General features: G+C 37.7%; 1 protein-coding gene across 7 annotated transcripts in view; it reads left to right on the forward strand.

Moving 5' to 3' along the window:
- Nucleotides 1-14,800, forward strand: part of Pcnx1 (pecanex 1) — a 147,729-nt gene continuing 132,929 nt past the window's right edge. For all 7 annotated transcript variants that reach the window (XM_078050438.1, XM_078050440.1, XM_078050441.1 and 4 more), the window contains exon 1: nucleotides 1-252. In XM_078050438.1, coding sequence (XP_077906564.1) covers nucleotides 100-252 — 153 coding nt within the window. In that variant the 5' untranslated portion in view covers nucleotides 1-99. The remainder of the gene's footprint in view (nucleotides 253-14,800) is intronic.

Below are 14,800 nucleotides of genomic sequence, written 5' to 3' on the forward strand. Positions count from 1 at the left end.
AGGGGGATAGACCGGGCAGCTGCAGGCTCCGGCGACGAGGCCGAGCTGGGGCCGGGGCGGGGACGGCGGCGGCGGCGGCGGCGGCGGCGCCGGGTGGGGATGGGGTCGCAGACGCTGCAGATCCTCCGGCAGGGGGTGTGGGCCGCACTCAGCGGGGGCTGGTACTACGACCCGCACCAGGCCACCTTCGTGAACGCGCTGCACCTCTACCTGTGGCTCTTTCTGCTCGGCCTGCCCTTCACCCTGTACATGGTGAGTGTGGGGGCGGGGAGCGGCGGCTCCTCGCCCGCCGGCTCGGCTCGCGTCGCGCCCCTGAGGACCGCTGTCCCCTGGCGCCCCTCCCCTCCCCTCTGGCTCCCCCCTTTGCTCTCCAGGGCTTCCCCAGTCGGAGTCAACAGCAGCCCGCGCCTCCGCCCCCGCGTCCCCGCCCGCCGGCCGGGAAGCAGCCGCTTCCTAGGCCCCTTTTCGGGGACCCTTCACCTGTGGCCTGTCCAGTCTTTTCCCCACGGTGGGCAGACCCTAGCTGGGTGTCCCTCCCTGCCTCCAGCGTCTCGGGGTCCGGCCGAACGGCTAGCCGCTCCCGGAGCCGCCGCGCTCACGCTGGGCACGCCGGTGTGTTTGCGTGCTCTGCCCGGGCACCCCTGGGCGCCCCTTAACCCGGGGCGCTCCCCGAGGCTGCTCCCCTGGGCGCCCTCCAGCCGCCGTGCCTCTGTGCGCGCGGAGCTCGGGAGCGGGCCGAGGATGTGTGCGCGCCCCGCTCCTGGAGTCACCGCGGCCGTCCCGGCTCTCCCTCGCTTCTAGGTGGTGGTGGCAGATCAGGCTCCTAACTGTCAAGCCTCCAAAAATCATTGTTTTGCTCACTACCGGTTCTTTTCTGTTCAGCTGGGCGGCCAGCGACTGTGGCGTTTCCAGGCCTGCTTTGCGGGGAGGGAGCGGGGGAGATACGGGGAATCTGGCTGGCATTTCGCAGATTTGTTTGGGTTGGTTCAAGGCCTTTGACTGATAGGAACAAGGAAAGTATTGCCTGTTGCTTAATTCAGCACGACCAGTCTCTGAATGACCTGTTTTTAAAGCAATGTTTTGCCTGAAAGTTTGTAAGCACACTTTTGTTTTAAATCACAGTAGGTGAGGGTGGGGCACTAGGGAAACTGTTGTGGAGAGAAGTGTTATTTAAAGCTTCAGTAAAAAATTTAAAAGTAAACCGGAAGGGAGAAAGGATAGTAACTTTTTATTTTCGGAGAATTCCTTCCAATGTGTTTCTGATAACTTTGTTCTTCGTGGGTACAGTGAAGCTGCTGGGTTAGAAAATCCCGTAATGCTACTCAGACACGTGCCAAAGGTGAGGCCACCCAGTTATTCCCCCAGTGACGCTCAGTTGCACTCATTGGCAGGCAAAGTGCGGGTTTGGGGGAAGATGTGCTAAATTTCACATTCTCCAGCAGATTTTAGTTTTTCATTGAGATTATTTCGAAGGGACTTACTGTTTGAGCTTTACAAAGAGTTATTTTAAAAAATGCTGATAGCTTAGTTTATTAAGGGACTTGTTCAGTCTTGTCGCATTCTGAAAATTTATTATGAAGTGTTATGATTTCAATTAATTCTGGCCTTGGGAGTTCTCTTTGCACCACTATACCTTCCAGGAATATGACATCATTAAGGAACAGGTTAATTACTTTGGGTGTAAGAATCCTCAGGCTGTCACAAAGCTTTAATAGTCGATTTCTTTTGTATCCAAAAGAGTTGTAGATTTAAAACTGAGAATGATTTTTGAGATGTTAGGATTAATTGTTGTGGCCCAGTATAAGGTTTCTATGTTAGTACTTGCAATTAACCGTGTGATTGTGGTTAAGTCTCTTTAAATGTAATTAACAAACACTACTGAAGGACTATTAGAGCAAAGACTATTAGAACTAAGACATTTAAATTTACCTGCTTCATCTTTGGAGTTTATTCAGTTTAATTGTCAAGTATTTGAGTTTATGGTATATACTGAGCATTGTGCTGGGTTCTGGGGAAATAAAATTGCTTCTTTAACTGTTGTTTCAATTAAGGCAATTCTGCTCTTCCCAAATCTTTTAAAAGCTCTCCTTGCCTCTTCTCTTTTCTCCCTTGATATCCAGTCCATCAGCAAATTCTGCTCATCATTACTGCTGTCAGTAGCACCATCTTTGCTCTTTTGGTTCAGGCTACCATTCCTTCCCTTTTGGATTATTGTAATGTTCTAATGAAGCTCACTGCGACTGTTCATTATTTTCTATTCTCCACACAGAAGTCTGAGTGATTGTTTCAGATCATGTCACTCTACTCCTAATGCTGCCCTCCCATGTGTCTCTGTCCCTACCCCCACAAACATCCACATATTTGCCTGTTTAATAATCTTCCCAACAAGGACTGTTTCTGCTGTCGTGCCTTGCACTTGCTCTTCCCCCTGTCTGCGTGTTGCCTCCCCTATAGATACCTGTGGTCTTGCCCCACTTAAGGTTTCTTGTATATGTGAGGCTTTCCCTTAAACTTGTGTAAAATAGCAACTTCCTGAGCTCTTACCATACTATAGCTTCCTGCTCTCTTTTAAATAGTACTTATTGCTGATACATGTACTCATTTGTTAAATGTTTTTGTTATTTCATAAACTTTAATGGTGCAGGAACTTTGTCACTGCTGTATTTGCAGGACCTAGGTCAGTGCCAAGTAAATAAACTCAATGTTAAATGAATGATGAGCAATGAACAAGACATAGCTTTTGCCTTTAAGGAACTTAAAGTATAGTTTGTGAATATAAATAGCCAAAAGTATTAAAACTGTTGTGGAAGGGTGAATGACCCTGAACTTTTAGTCAAGGGATGGAACCTGATGTGGGGGATTAGCAAAGAGGATTGTAAACATTTTAGGAAATACAGTAGTACTATTGTATTTTGGTAGATTGAAATATATAATTAAATTAAAGCAAAATCTAACATTCTGTGTTAAAATGAAATCTCAGCCACAGGTTATCGTTCATATGTTCTTTTATAATAATTACAACTGATAATGACTTTATTAAGTGTACATATAGGTTCTTTATTCCAAGCCCTGTGTCTTTATGAGGCTTAGCTGTTAGTGACTTGTTTTGTGACCTTAGGCAAATAGATGAGCTGGGAATTATACAGGATTCTTTGAAGCCAAAATCACTATGCAGGCTGCCTAAGTTTGTGGAGAAGTTGTGCACTGTAGAAGTCAGATATTTTTGTGTAGAATTCAGATGTTTTTCCTGTCATTAGCTTTTGGGGATGCTTTCAAGGGTGGAATTTACAATTTCTGGAATTTTAGAATTTAAGTAGGAAACTTAAGAAAATTTTCCTTCTGATTACCTTTTATGTTTCTCCTAAGTAAAACACCTCTTTTTATCTTCTTATAATTATTTTTGTACATGGCATGTCACAGATGGTGAACTTTGGGGTGGGAAGCATTTTTGTGTTGTAGAGAACAGATTGGAGTTGGTGTTATCTTGATTTTGAATCTCAGTGTTGTTTCTGATTATGTGTCCTTTGGGCAAGACTCTTCATCTTCCTGAACCTTGAATTACTCATTTGTGAGATATTTCATGAGTATTTTGCAAGAAAATATTTATGAAATAGGGTATTCTCCTTCAGAATGGCTTGAGTAAATGTCATTTGAAAGAATGTCTAATTATAGCAGTGTTCCCTTTGTAATGCTGTATGTCTGGAGGAGATTAGATAGCTCTGGATTTATTAAATCAAACCATTATTATAACATGCTGCTCAACATATTATTATTTTTTTGTGAAGAGTTATATTTGTAGTTGGGTGTGTTTACACACTCCTGTAATCCCAGCAACTCAGGAGGCTGAAGCAGGAGGATTCCAAGTTTGAGGCCAGTCTCGACAACTTAGTGAGGCCCTAAGAAACCCTATCTCAAAATAAAAAATAAAAATGGCTGGGGATGTGGCTCAGTGGTTAAGCACCCTGGATTTTATCCCTAGTACCAAAATTAAAATGAGTAAATAAAATAATAATAGGTGACAAAATAGAACTTTAAAATTTATTTACATAAGATTGAAGCATAGCAAAGTGGTAGAGCACTTGCCTACCATGCTAGAGACCCTGGTTTGATTCCCAGCACTGAAAAAAAGAATTTATATACATGAGAGGTTCTCATTCCAGTTGACATTACTTGACAGTGATAAAAATGTGTACAAGTGCAAGCCCATTCTTACTCAAAATCTGGAGTGTGGCCCACTAATTTTTGTGTTATAAACACTCAGGTAAAATTAAAGAACCCATCAGTATTCCTCTAATTCCCAGCCTCTGATTTGCACCTCAGAGCTGTCATGTCCAAAACCACTCTGAATTCCCCCACTAAAACCCCCAACATCCTCAAACCCTTTTTTCTTACTCTGTCATCTTAGTTGAGGACTTATTTTTAGATGCCAATACCATCCCTCCCCCTCAACTTAGGAGCAGTCTTAGCAGTTCCACTGTCAGAATACCTTAGACCTTCCTTTCACTTCCTACTCCATGGTATTTTCTGTCTGTATCACTACCTTAACCTTTTCTCTGCTCTTTGACTTCTGTTCTTGCCCATCTGCAGCTCATTCTTCGTGTAAATTTGTTTGTATTACTTCCCCTTTTTAATATTCTTCTATGATTGTTTTTTTGGTACCCAGTATTGAACCCAGGGGCACTTGACCACTGGGCCACACCCTTAGCCCCCTTTTTATATTTTATTTAGAGACAGGAGTTGCTTAGGGTTTTGCTCAGTTGCTGAGGATGGCTTTGAACTTGGGATCCTCCTGTCTCAGCCTTCCAAGCCACTGGGATTACAGGCATGTGTCAACATGCCTGTTTCATTCTGTAACTTTATTCTACCCTACTACACAAACAATTTGTATCTTTGTTTACTTGTTTGCTGTCTCAGATGGCTCCCTTCATCTCACTACTTTGTAAGTTCCATGAGGGGAGGGGCTGGTTCTGAATTATTGAGCAGCATATATTTGGTATGTGCTCTCGTGTTTGGCTCATATTACGCTCTGAATAAAACTTGTTGAATGAATTTATTATTCTATGTGAACCTTCTTTAAGAAAGCAGTCATATTGTCAACTTGTAGAAAAGCTTGTGAATTTACAAAAATAGCAATTGATTCTTCAGTTCTTTTTTACAGATGGGATGCTTTCTAGCTATCCTTTGAGAAATTATTCCAAGTCATTAAATCATTGAGCAATTGAAAAACTAGTAGAGTTTCTATTGCTTTTGCAGCCTTTGAATATACAGATTTAGCCATGTAGTGTTTTCTTTTGCAAGTCAACAAAGGTTTTCAGTATTTTATTATAAGAATTTTCAGACATACAGAAAAATTGAAAAAATTGTACCCTTCACATGAATTCTGCAATCTTTAATTATGTCTCCATCTATGCATCCCACTACCTGTTCACATTTTTAAAGAGCACTTTTTAAAGTTATAGACATCAGTATAGGTCACTGCTAAACACTTTAGCAGTCCAACTTTTATCTATAGTTCTAAAGGCATAAACCTTAAGTGACTTATTGAGTGGGTTTTGATAAGTGCATCCACCTATGTAGTGGACACTCATCATATCATATACCATCAGCATCACTCCAGATAGTTTCCCCTTACGCTTTACAGTAATTCTCTTATCCTTGTTCTGATTTTTTTCATTATAGATTAGTTTCTCCTGTTCTAGAACTTTGTATAAATAGTCATGTGGCATATATTCAGTTTAGGCCTTTTCACTCAGCATATGTTTGAGATTCATCTGTGGTGTTATGTTTAACAGAAGCTTGTTCCTTTTTATTGCTGAGTAGTGCTCCTAATATAAATGTACTATAGTTTTTTCACCTTATCTGTTCTCCTGTAGATGAGAACCTAGACTTTTTTTGGCTATCATGTATAAAAATGTCCCCTGCAGCATAAAGTAGGTCTTTTCAAAACTGAAGAACACTGGAATATATTCATGCATATTAGAAAACCTTTTCTGTTCTCAGGTAAGTTTATGTTTTAATTTATAACAAATGAATAATAACCGCATACTTCATCCTTGTTTTTTTTTTTTTTGGTATGAGGATTGAACCCAGGGGTGCTTTACCACTGAGCCACATCCCCAGCCTTTTAATATATATTGAGACTGGGTCTCCCTGAGTTGCTTAGGGCCTAGCTAAATTGCTAAGGCTAGCTTTGAACTTGCTAACCTCCTGCTTCTGCCTCCCAAGCCGCTGGGATTACAGGTGAGCACCACCGCACTTGGCTACTTCATCCTCATTTTTTTTTTTTTTTTTTTAAAGAGAGAGTGAGAGAGGAGAGAGAGAGAGAGAGAGAGAGAGAGAGAGAGAGAGAGAGAGAGAATTTTTTTTTTAATATTTATTTTTTAGTTCTCGGCAGACACAACATCTTTGTTTGTATGTGGTGCTGAGGATCGAACCCGGGCCGCACGCATGCCAGGCGAGCGCGCTACCACTTGAGCCACATCCCCAGCCCCCTCATTTTAATTTTAGTAGTCTTTAATACTGTACTTCTATTTGCTCAGTATTTAGATTTTTCTATTTTATAGAATGCAAAAAAAATTGGAATCTTTATTGGTTCAACTGTTCTGATTTTTTTTTCCCTAAATCAAAAATTACAGAGCCTTTAGTTCTTAACCATTTTGGAGAATGAGGCAGGAGGATCACCTATTAGCTCGGTCTGCTGAATATTTTAGTACGCAAAGTGTATTTAGGCCTGTAGATACTTTTATTTCTTTACTTAGAAAAATGGTCTCAGATTTTTTTGCTGTTTTGAAGCCTCCTGTTTCCACTAGATTATAAACTGGGAATGTTTCCATGTGGAGGGAAAAGTGACTTTTTAAACAGTTCTGTAGTAGGCCATAGTATGGATGTATTGCAGTGTATCCAATAATTTTCCTAATACTGGCTATGTAGGCTGTTTCCATCCTACATAGGATTTAGCTATTTAGAAAACACTGTGGTGAATATTTTTGTAGTTAAATCTTTGTTCTAGTTTTTTGTATACATTATTATAAATAGACAAGAGTGAATGCTGACAGAGAAGGGATAAACAGTTGGCATAAAAGTTGAGCCCCACCCTTTATGGTTTGTGCAGTCTTATTGATGCACAGAGCATGTTTTCTGTTAAGAGTGAGAGGGAAGGCAGGAGGATATTGGAGGTTTGAGGAAAATCCACAAATGTGGAATGTTTTTCTTTTTGTGAGTGGGAAGTGAATTGACTATTGAGGGATGATAATAAGATTGCTGACAAATCTTGAAGGGTACTGTGAATTGAGTTCAAAGGTTGAAGAGGAATGTTCAGGAAATAAACATAGGGTAAAATATACTTGGAAGTTATCAGCACCTAGATATGATTTTCTAGGGAGAAGTAAAAAAATAAAACAAAACCAAAACCAAAACAAAACAAAAACAGTAAAAAGAAAGTGGCCTTGAACAGAATTCAAGCCCAACAACATTTAAAAATCAGCAAAGGAAGGGAAGGGTAGAAAAATGCAGAGAGGAACAAAGCCAGGAAAACAAGAGTATTTTGAAAAATGAGAATGGTAAAAATGCCAAATTGTCCTCTAGAAGTGCTAATTTAAATTTCATCAACTGCATTGCAAGTACTTCCCAGTACTTTCTTCCCACCCCCACTCAACACTTTCAAAAACAAGGCATTATTGTAAATTTCTTATTCAATGAAATTTGGACAAAACCATTTCAGTTACATTTTGTCTTTGATAATAGAATTTTTCTTCTTTTTTTCCCCCCCATTTGGCAGAATTTTCTTACTTTTTGATTCAAGTAGTCCAAATTAAAGATGTTTACTGCACTAACATGTCTCATAGCAACTTTGATCTGACTTTTTCTATTTGGACTCAAGATTCTGAAAGGAGATTGCTTGCTGCTTTCTGTTATTTAATCAGAGTTAAATAAAATGATTTTTCTGTATCTGAGCATGGCAAGGAAGTTGAGAACTATTTAGTAGGTGCATTAGGACGGACACCAGGGACGTCTGAGAGTAGTAACACTAGAGTAGTGTGGACAAATGGGTGAAAAGGGAATAATAGAACAAATATTTTGTAGATTGTACCACTGTTGACTTCTTTAGCATGTAGATGAACTTTACAAAATGAGTAGTTACTGATTTTCTATTTCTCTGGTTTCTCTGTCTATCCTCCATAAAGTTGATTGGATGCTTTCTTTGGTAGCATTGTATAAAAAAAAAAAAGCTTAAGAGTTCTTCCATTATCCTTGTAACCTGAGTATCTGCTTCTTTTAACTTTGCACCACTGATGCCAGTCTTTATTTTGTTTTGTGTAATGGTAAGAAAGAGAAAAAAGAAAAAAGAAAGAAAGAAAGAAAGAAAACCTGGTGGAAAAGCAAACCATTTCCTTTTGGGTTTTTAAGGGGAAAAAAAAACCAGTCCTATTTTGTAGCATTTTGTATAAACCAAGTAGAACCCTGAGAGCAGAATGCTCTGTGAACAGCCAGGAAGATTAGTCAGAAATTGGAGAAGCCTGAATCACGTTGCTGCCTGTTTTCCCTTTCCTACCCCTCCTCACTCCATGTTTGAGTGCTGTCTAGACATAAACTAAACAGGTCCAACCACCATAGTTGTTATCTTTACAGCTTTCAATTTTGATACAAATTTAGATTTTTAGAAAAGTTATAAAAATAGTACAGAGAGCTTCTGTATACCATTACCCAGCTTTCTCTCATATTGAACTGTTATGTAACTATGGCACATTCATCAAAATTAAGAAATTAACATTGGTACAGTATTATTAATGGACTACCACATTTTATTGGATTTCATCAAATGTCTTTTTCTTTTCAGGACTCAATCCATCTTTAACATGACTTTCTTCCTTTAATATGCTGGGATTCTATTTGTACAATTTATAACAGCTTGTAAAGTTTTTATCTATGATAGATAAAATTTTAAAAAAATATTTATTTTTCAGTTTTATGTGAACACAATATTTTATTTTTTTCTGTGGTGCTGAGGATCGAACCCAGTGCCCCATGCATGCCTTATGAAATGAAGATAATATTATTCCCATTTTACAGATGAGGAAACAGAGGCTCCTGGAAGATAATCACTGGCTCAGGGTTATACTTTCTTTCTTTATACTATACTTTCTTTCTTTCTTCTCTGTGACCTCAGGACTACTACCCATAGTCACCTCCTACCACCATCCTCTACACAGTTATACAATATGCTTCTATTTGTTTGATCTGCTCCTGAAAGCCTACCAGTGATTGATTTGTGGTAAACTAAGTGTCCCCTGATCATTTTCAATGTGTGTTCTGAATCTAGTACTCTCAGAGCTGTCCTTCCCATCACCATCTAATTATAACCTTAATCTGGTTCCCCTCCTTGGCTAGCATATTACTGAATAAAGTGGAAGCCCATTTATAAAGTGCACTTTTCTCCCTGGGATTTAGTTATGGTTCTCGTATCTGCTTACAGTGAGATAATTTGTGTCATGGATTATTTGGGGTGGGGGTTTCCCTTGTTCTGTGGCACATATTATGAATGGATTTTATTAAACTTTAATGTTCTTTCACTTACTGGTCTAGTGTGGGGTTCTTGTTGTGTTTATATCAGATATTATCTCCTCCTTGCTATTACTGCTGCCATTATACCTTCTATAGAGATGCAATGTTAACAGTGTATTTTTAGTGTGCCCATTCCAGTTTATTATGAACAAAATCTGGAACTGCATTACTTATAAGTATGTAAATAGAAGCACCTAGCTGCAAGTTTCAAGGGACGTAGGCTTTTTTTGGGGGGGAGGGCAGGGGGATTTTAACTTTGGATTGGCAGTGCTATTGGCTTCTATTGGGTAGAGGCCAAGGATGGTGCTAAACATTCCACAATACACCGGATGGCATCCCAAATAAAAGGTTTGGCCCGAAGTGTCAATAGTGTCAAGGCTGAGAAACCACCGTACAGCATGCATTCTCAGTGGATGTGCTGTGACACTCACGCAGGCAAAAATTAGTTCTTGAGTGTGTATGTGAAAAAAATCTTAGTCTTTCTGGGTATAGAGATGTAATACAGTAATAGAAATATCGAGTGTGTCTGTAGTAATAAAGTTTCAATGTGGGGGGGCACGATAGAAAACAAATGTCTGAAAAGGCTCCTCAGGAGGTCAGTACTAACAAAAAGTTGAGGACACTCTCTTGGAGGGAGACCATCTAGTAGTACTGAAAAACTCAGTCTCTAAAGTCAAACTGAATATAAAATCCTATTTCTGTCACTTACCAGCTATGGGCAATGACTTTATAGCTTCAGTTTTGTCATCTGTAAGATGGAGATGATAACTTTCTTCAAAGTATTGTTGTGAGATAATCCATTTAAAACACTTGGCGCTTGAATGTTAGTCATTCTTCTAAAGGCTCAAGGAAAAAAAATTCTTATTTATTGCTGTATTACCATTCCTCAGAAGGGGTCTAAGACTTGATGGGTGATCAGTAAATATACATTGAATGAATAGAGCTCTGATGTATTAAGCTTCTTCTTGGAATACTAGGAATTGTTGGCAGTATGATATGTCATATTTTCGTTCTTTTTTGTATGTGTTTGTTAAACACCATTCATGTTTGATGCACCTTAAATATAATAAGTGATATAGCATTTCTTTTAAAGTTAGAAGTAGATTATGTAGTATGCAGTACTATCATTCTGTTTCAAACAAGTTGAATGAGCTTAGGGCAAATGTGATGGAAATGATGTATGGGTTCTGGTTAATATTCCTAGGAGAGCTAATATTTTTTTTAATTTATAAATCTTACTGATTTTTGTTTTGTATTTCAACTTGTAATTTATTCCACTGAATTTTAATGAAACAAAATATAACTGAATTGTAACTTTTTATAATTAATTTTTCTTTGCCGATATTTTATTTTGGAATATTCTATTTGATCTGCATAGTTTTGATTCTTTTAGCATAATACTTTTGTTATTGAATTAAATGATTTTTATTCTTACTTAAACTTGAGCCATTGTATTGTTATTTATTTTGTGCTTATATACTGTACTGCATCGCTATATACATAAAGCGAGAAAATGCTCATTATTTTTTTATAGCATTCTTTTTTAAACATACATTTATTATTTATTTATATGTGGTGCTGAAGATCAAACCCAGTACTTCACACATGGTAGGCGTGCACTCCATTTTCCTTTTGGGTGTTCGAAACAACATGGCTTGATTAAAAAAACAAGAGTCTATAATAGCTATTATAATGTTCTAATAATGTGCAGACATTGAATGTCATCATAATTGTGAAAGATTAAGTTAAGCAGTTTATGGAGCTAGGAATATGTATTTATGAGATGAATGAGAAGAAAATTGTTCTAGTGAAGCACAAAAGGAGTTTTTGTGACAAATAGAATTAATTCACAAAGTGTCTTATACTGAATTGATGTTGATGTAAACCTGTTAGATAACTCATATAGCTTTTGTAATGATGAAAGTTCTGTTGCTGAACATATTTGTGAACAAATTGAAATTGTTTTGAGAAATAAGATAGAAAATAATATGTCTAAATTTATTTTATATAACATTTTTCTTTGAAGATACTGATTTTCACCTTCTCTATGGCCTAGTACAGTAACTTAATATGTTACTTGATGAATTGCATGTACTATATTACTTTGCTCCCTTTTTGCTAAGTGATAGGACATAAATTTTAACTTATAAATAAAATTATTCTACAGCTGAAAATGTAAATACAAATGTACATTATGGGGTGACAAATATAAAATACAAATACCATACATAAAAGATAGTATCAAGCATTGTTCATGCTTCTGTTTGTATTAAAATGTTTACTATATAGATAACATTCAAAATTGGAATAATATGGATAGGTTCAAGTTCCAATAGCTCACTTGTAAAACCAGTTGCCTTTGGGGAAAATGTATTCTAGCTGGCCTTCCAAAATTAATTTGACCTATTGTGTAACAAGGTTTATAGAATACTGTATTTTTAAATTTTTTCTATGGGAAGTTATGCCTGAATTTCAACATTGAGAGAAATGTCTTTCCTTTTTCTCTCTGAAAGGAAACAACTAACTAGAAAGCTTTACATCAACCCTCTAAGGAGACAGGAGAGCTAAGTCCCTAGAGCCATGGCCGTTGACATAGTGGCCTTTTCTAAGTCCTTTAGAGTCAACTTATATGTGAAAACTGGAAGGCTTATTAAAACATTTATTTTCTTTCAGATCTAATCTCATCCCTCATTTTTTTTAATATTTACTTTTTAGTTGTAGTTGGATACAATACCTTTATTTTATTTATTTATTTTTATGTGGTGCTGAGGATTGAACTCAGGACCTCACATGTGCTAGGTGGGTGCTATACCACTGAGCCACAACCCCAGGTTTCTCCCCTCATTTTTAATAGACAGTCATTTTCTCTGTTTGTGGGCAATATTTGATTTCTAAGCCCTTATTTCTTTCCTGTCTTCAGTATTCTTCCCATTCACCAGAAACAAAAGGTGGTATAGCTGTAGAAATGAATTCCACACATTGCAGGAGTTAACTTTTCCATTCACTGTTCTTGTGAATAAACCAAAAGGAATTTCTGCATCAGGATAAGTAAGTGGAGATGGGTCCCTGTAACCCCCAATTAGCTGTCTGTGTAGAGGTTAACAAAAAATGCTCAATTCTTTTTCCCATTAGTCATTTGTACCCAGTGAAAACAGCCACAGGACTGACTGAATTTTGGGTAGACATTGGAAAGAAAGCAGCTTTCCTATTGTTATAACTGTTCAGTTTTTTTTCCAATTTTTTTTGTAGTTGTAGATGGACAGAATGCCTTTATTTTATTTGTTTTATTTTATGTGGTGCTAAGGATTGAACCCAATACCTCATGCATGCTAGGCAAATGCTTTGCCACTGAGCTGCAGCCCCAGCCCAACTGTTCAGTTTTCATCTTCTGAAAAAGCATTAGAATAGTCCCGATATTGATGAATAGAGCCTACAATTTAGGATGGAATTACTCTATGTAGTTTTCTTTTATCCCTTGACTAGGTCATAAAGCATACTGTTTTTAAATTCTGCTAATTATTGTTTTTATCTGCCACCTATTTTTTTGTTATTTAATACTTACTTTTTATTTATTTTTCTATAAGAGAGCAGCAGAGCAGTCAGAACTGTAAGACAAATTTAAGTTCAGTTTTTCCTTCCATACTTGCCAGTGATTGTTTGTGGTGTAGCTCACTTAGAGCTAGGCAAGCGCGCTACCACTGAGCGCCAGCCTTAGCCCCAAAGATTTTCTTTTCTTTTTTTTTTTTTTTTTTGTAGTGCTGGGGATTGAACCTTTTGCCCTGTGCATGTGAGGCAAGCACTGTACTTCTACCAACTGAGCTATATCCCCAACCCCATTGACGTTTTTATAATTTTTTCTAGTGCTTTCCATGGAACCAATTTTCTATAAGAATATCAACCAAGAATATTGGTTGATATTCTTATAGAAAATATCAATAGTGCAGATTGATAATTTTTTCATTATAGAGGAAGACATCAAAAAACAGAGGCAGTATACAGAATTATAACTTCATGTAGTAAAAAGTAGGTATACTATATGCTTTTGTTAAAAACTTTAGAATTACTTAAAAATATTCCAGTTGTTTTGTTGGGAGACAAAGCAAGATAAGCTAGTTTTGGAATTTTGTTATTAAAATGACCTTGTTGAATGTGCCCTGATTTCAGGGTTATGCATCCCCCACTCTCCCGTACTGGGGATTGAACCCAGTAGCTCTCAGGGTCTCAAGTTACAGAGGCTGGTCTGAACTTGGAATCATCCTGCCTCTGCCTCTTGAGTTACTGGGACTATAGGCACACACTTCTTCACCCAGCTCATGGGTATAATTGCAGAGGAGCAATTATTGGTCTGTGTTTGCTGGAGCTACTTTGCTTCACAGTTGAATGAAACTAGTGTTGTGGCAGGTTATAGGTTTGTACTTGGCATATATGAGGGAGAAGTGATTGGTGATGATATTTTATTAGTTAGGGAACAAAATGATTTTTCATTTAAGGCATAGGGGAACAAACTATGTCCCATGTAGTTTTTATCTGACCTATGAGCTAAGAATAAGAATGGTTTTTACATTTTTTAGTGATTGAAAGAAAAATCAGAAGGATTTTGTGGCATGTGAAATTTATGTAAAATTGAAATTTTGTTGTCTATAAAAAGTTTTATTGGAACACACCATACTAATTTGTTTACATATTTTGTGTGGCTTGTAACTATAATAGCAAAGTTGAGTAGTTACAACGGATCATCAGCAAATTGTGAAATGCTTGTTGTTGGGCTTTATATCAAAAGAGTTTGCTGATGGATGCAAAGTCACAGCCACCTAGGAGGAATAAGTGGGAGTGTTTTATTACACAGAAGGTGATTCTAGTTTACAGTGTGCCTCATCTAACCCAAAGTAGACAAAGGGGAGGATTTTGAATATTTTCATTAGAAAGAAATGATAAATGTTTGAGATGATGGATAATCTTGAATATCTTGATAAATACACAGTGTAAAAATGTATCCAGACACCACATTGTACCTCATAAAGATGTGAAGTTATTATCTGTCAACAACAACAAAAAAGTTTGCTAACTCCTGACTCTGGAACCAAACTACTACTTAGTATCTCTTTTTGAGACTAAGTTCACTTACCTCTCTTTGTCTCATTGTCTTCATCTCTACAATAGGGAGAATGATAGAACCAACTTCATTAGGTGATTGTGATGGTTAAATAAGTTATTATATATCAAGCTCTTAGAAATATGC

This window comes from Ictidomys tridecemlineatus, chromosome 5, assembly GCF_052094955.1.
Source record: "Ictidomys tridecemlineatus isolate mIctTri1 chromosome 5, mIctTri1.hap1, whole genome shotgun sequence".
Lineage (NCBI taxonomy): Eukaryota > Metazoa > Chordata > Mammalia > Rodentia > Sciuridae > Ictidomys > Ictidomys tridecemlineatus.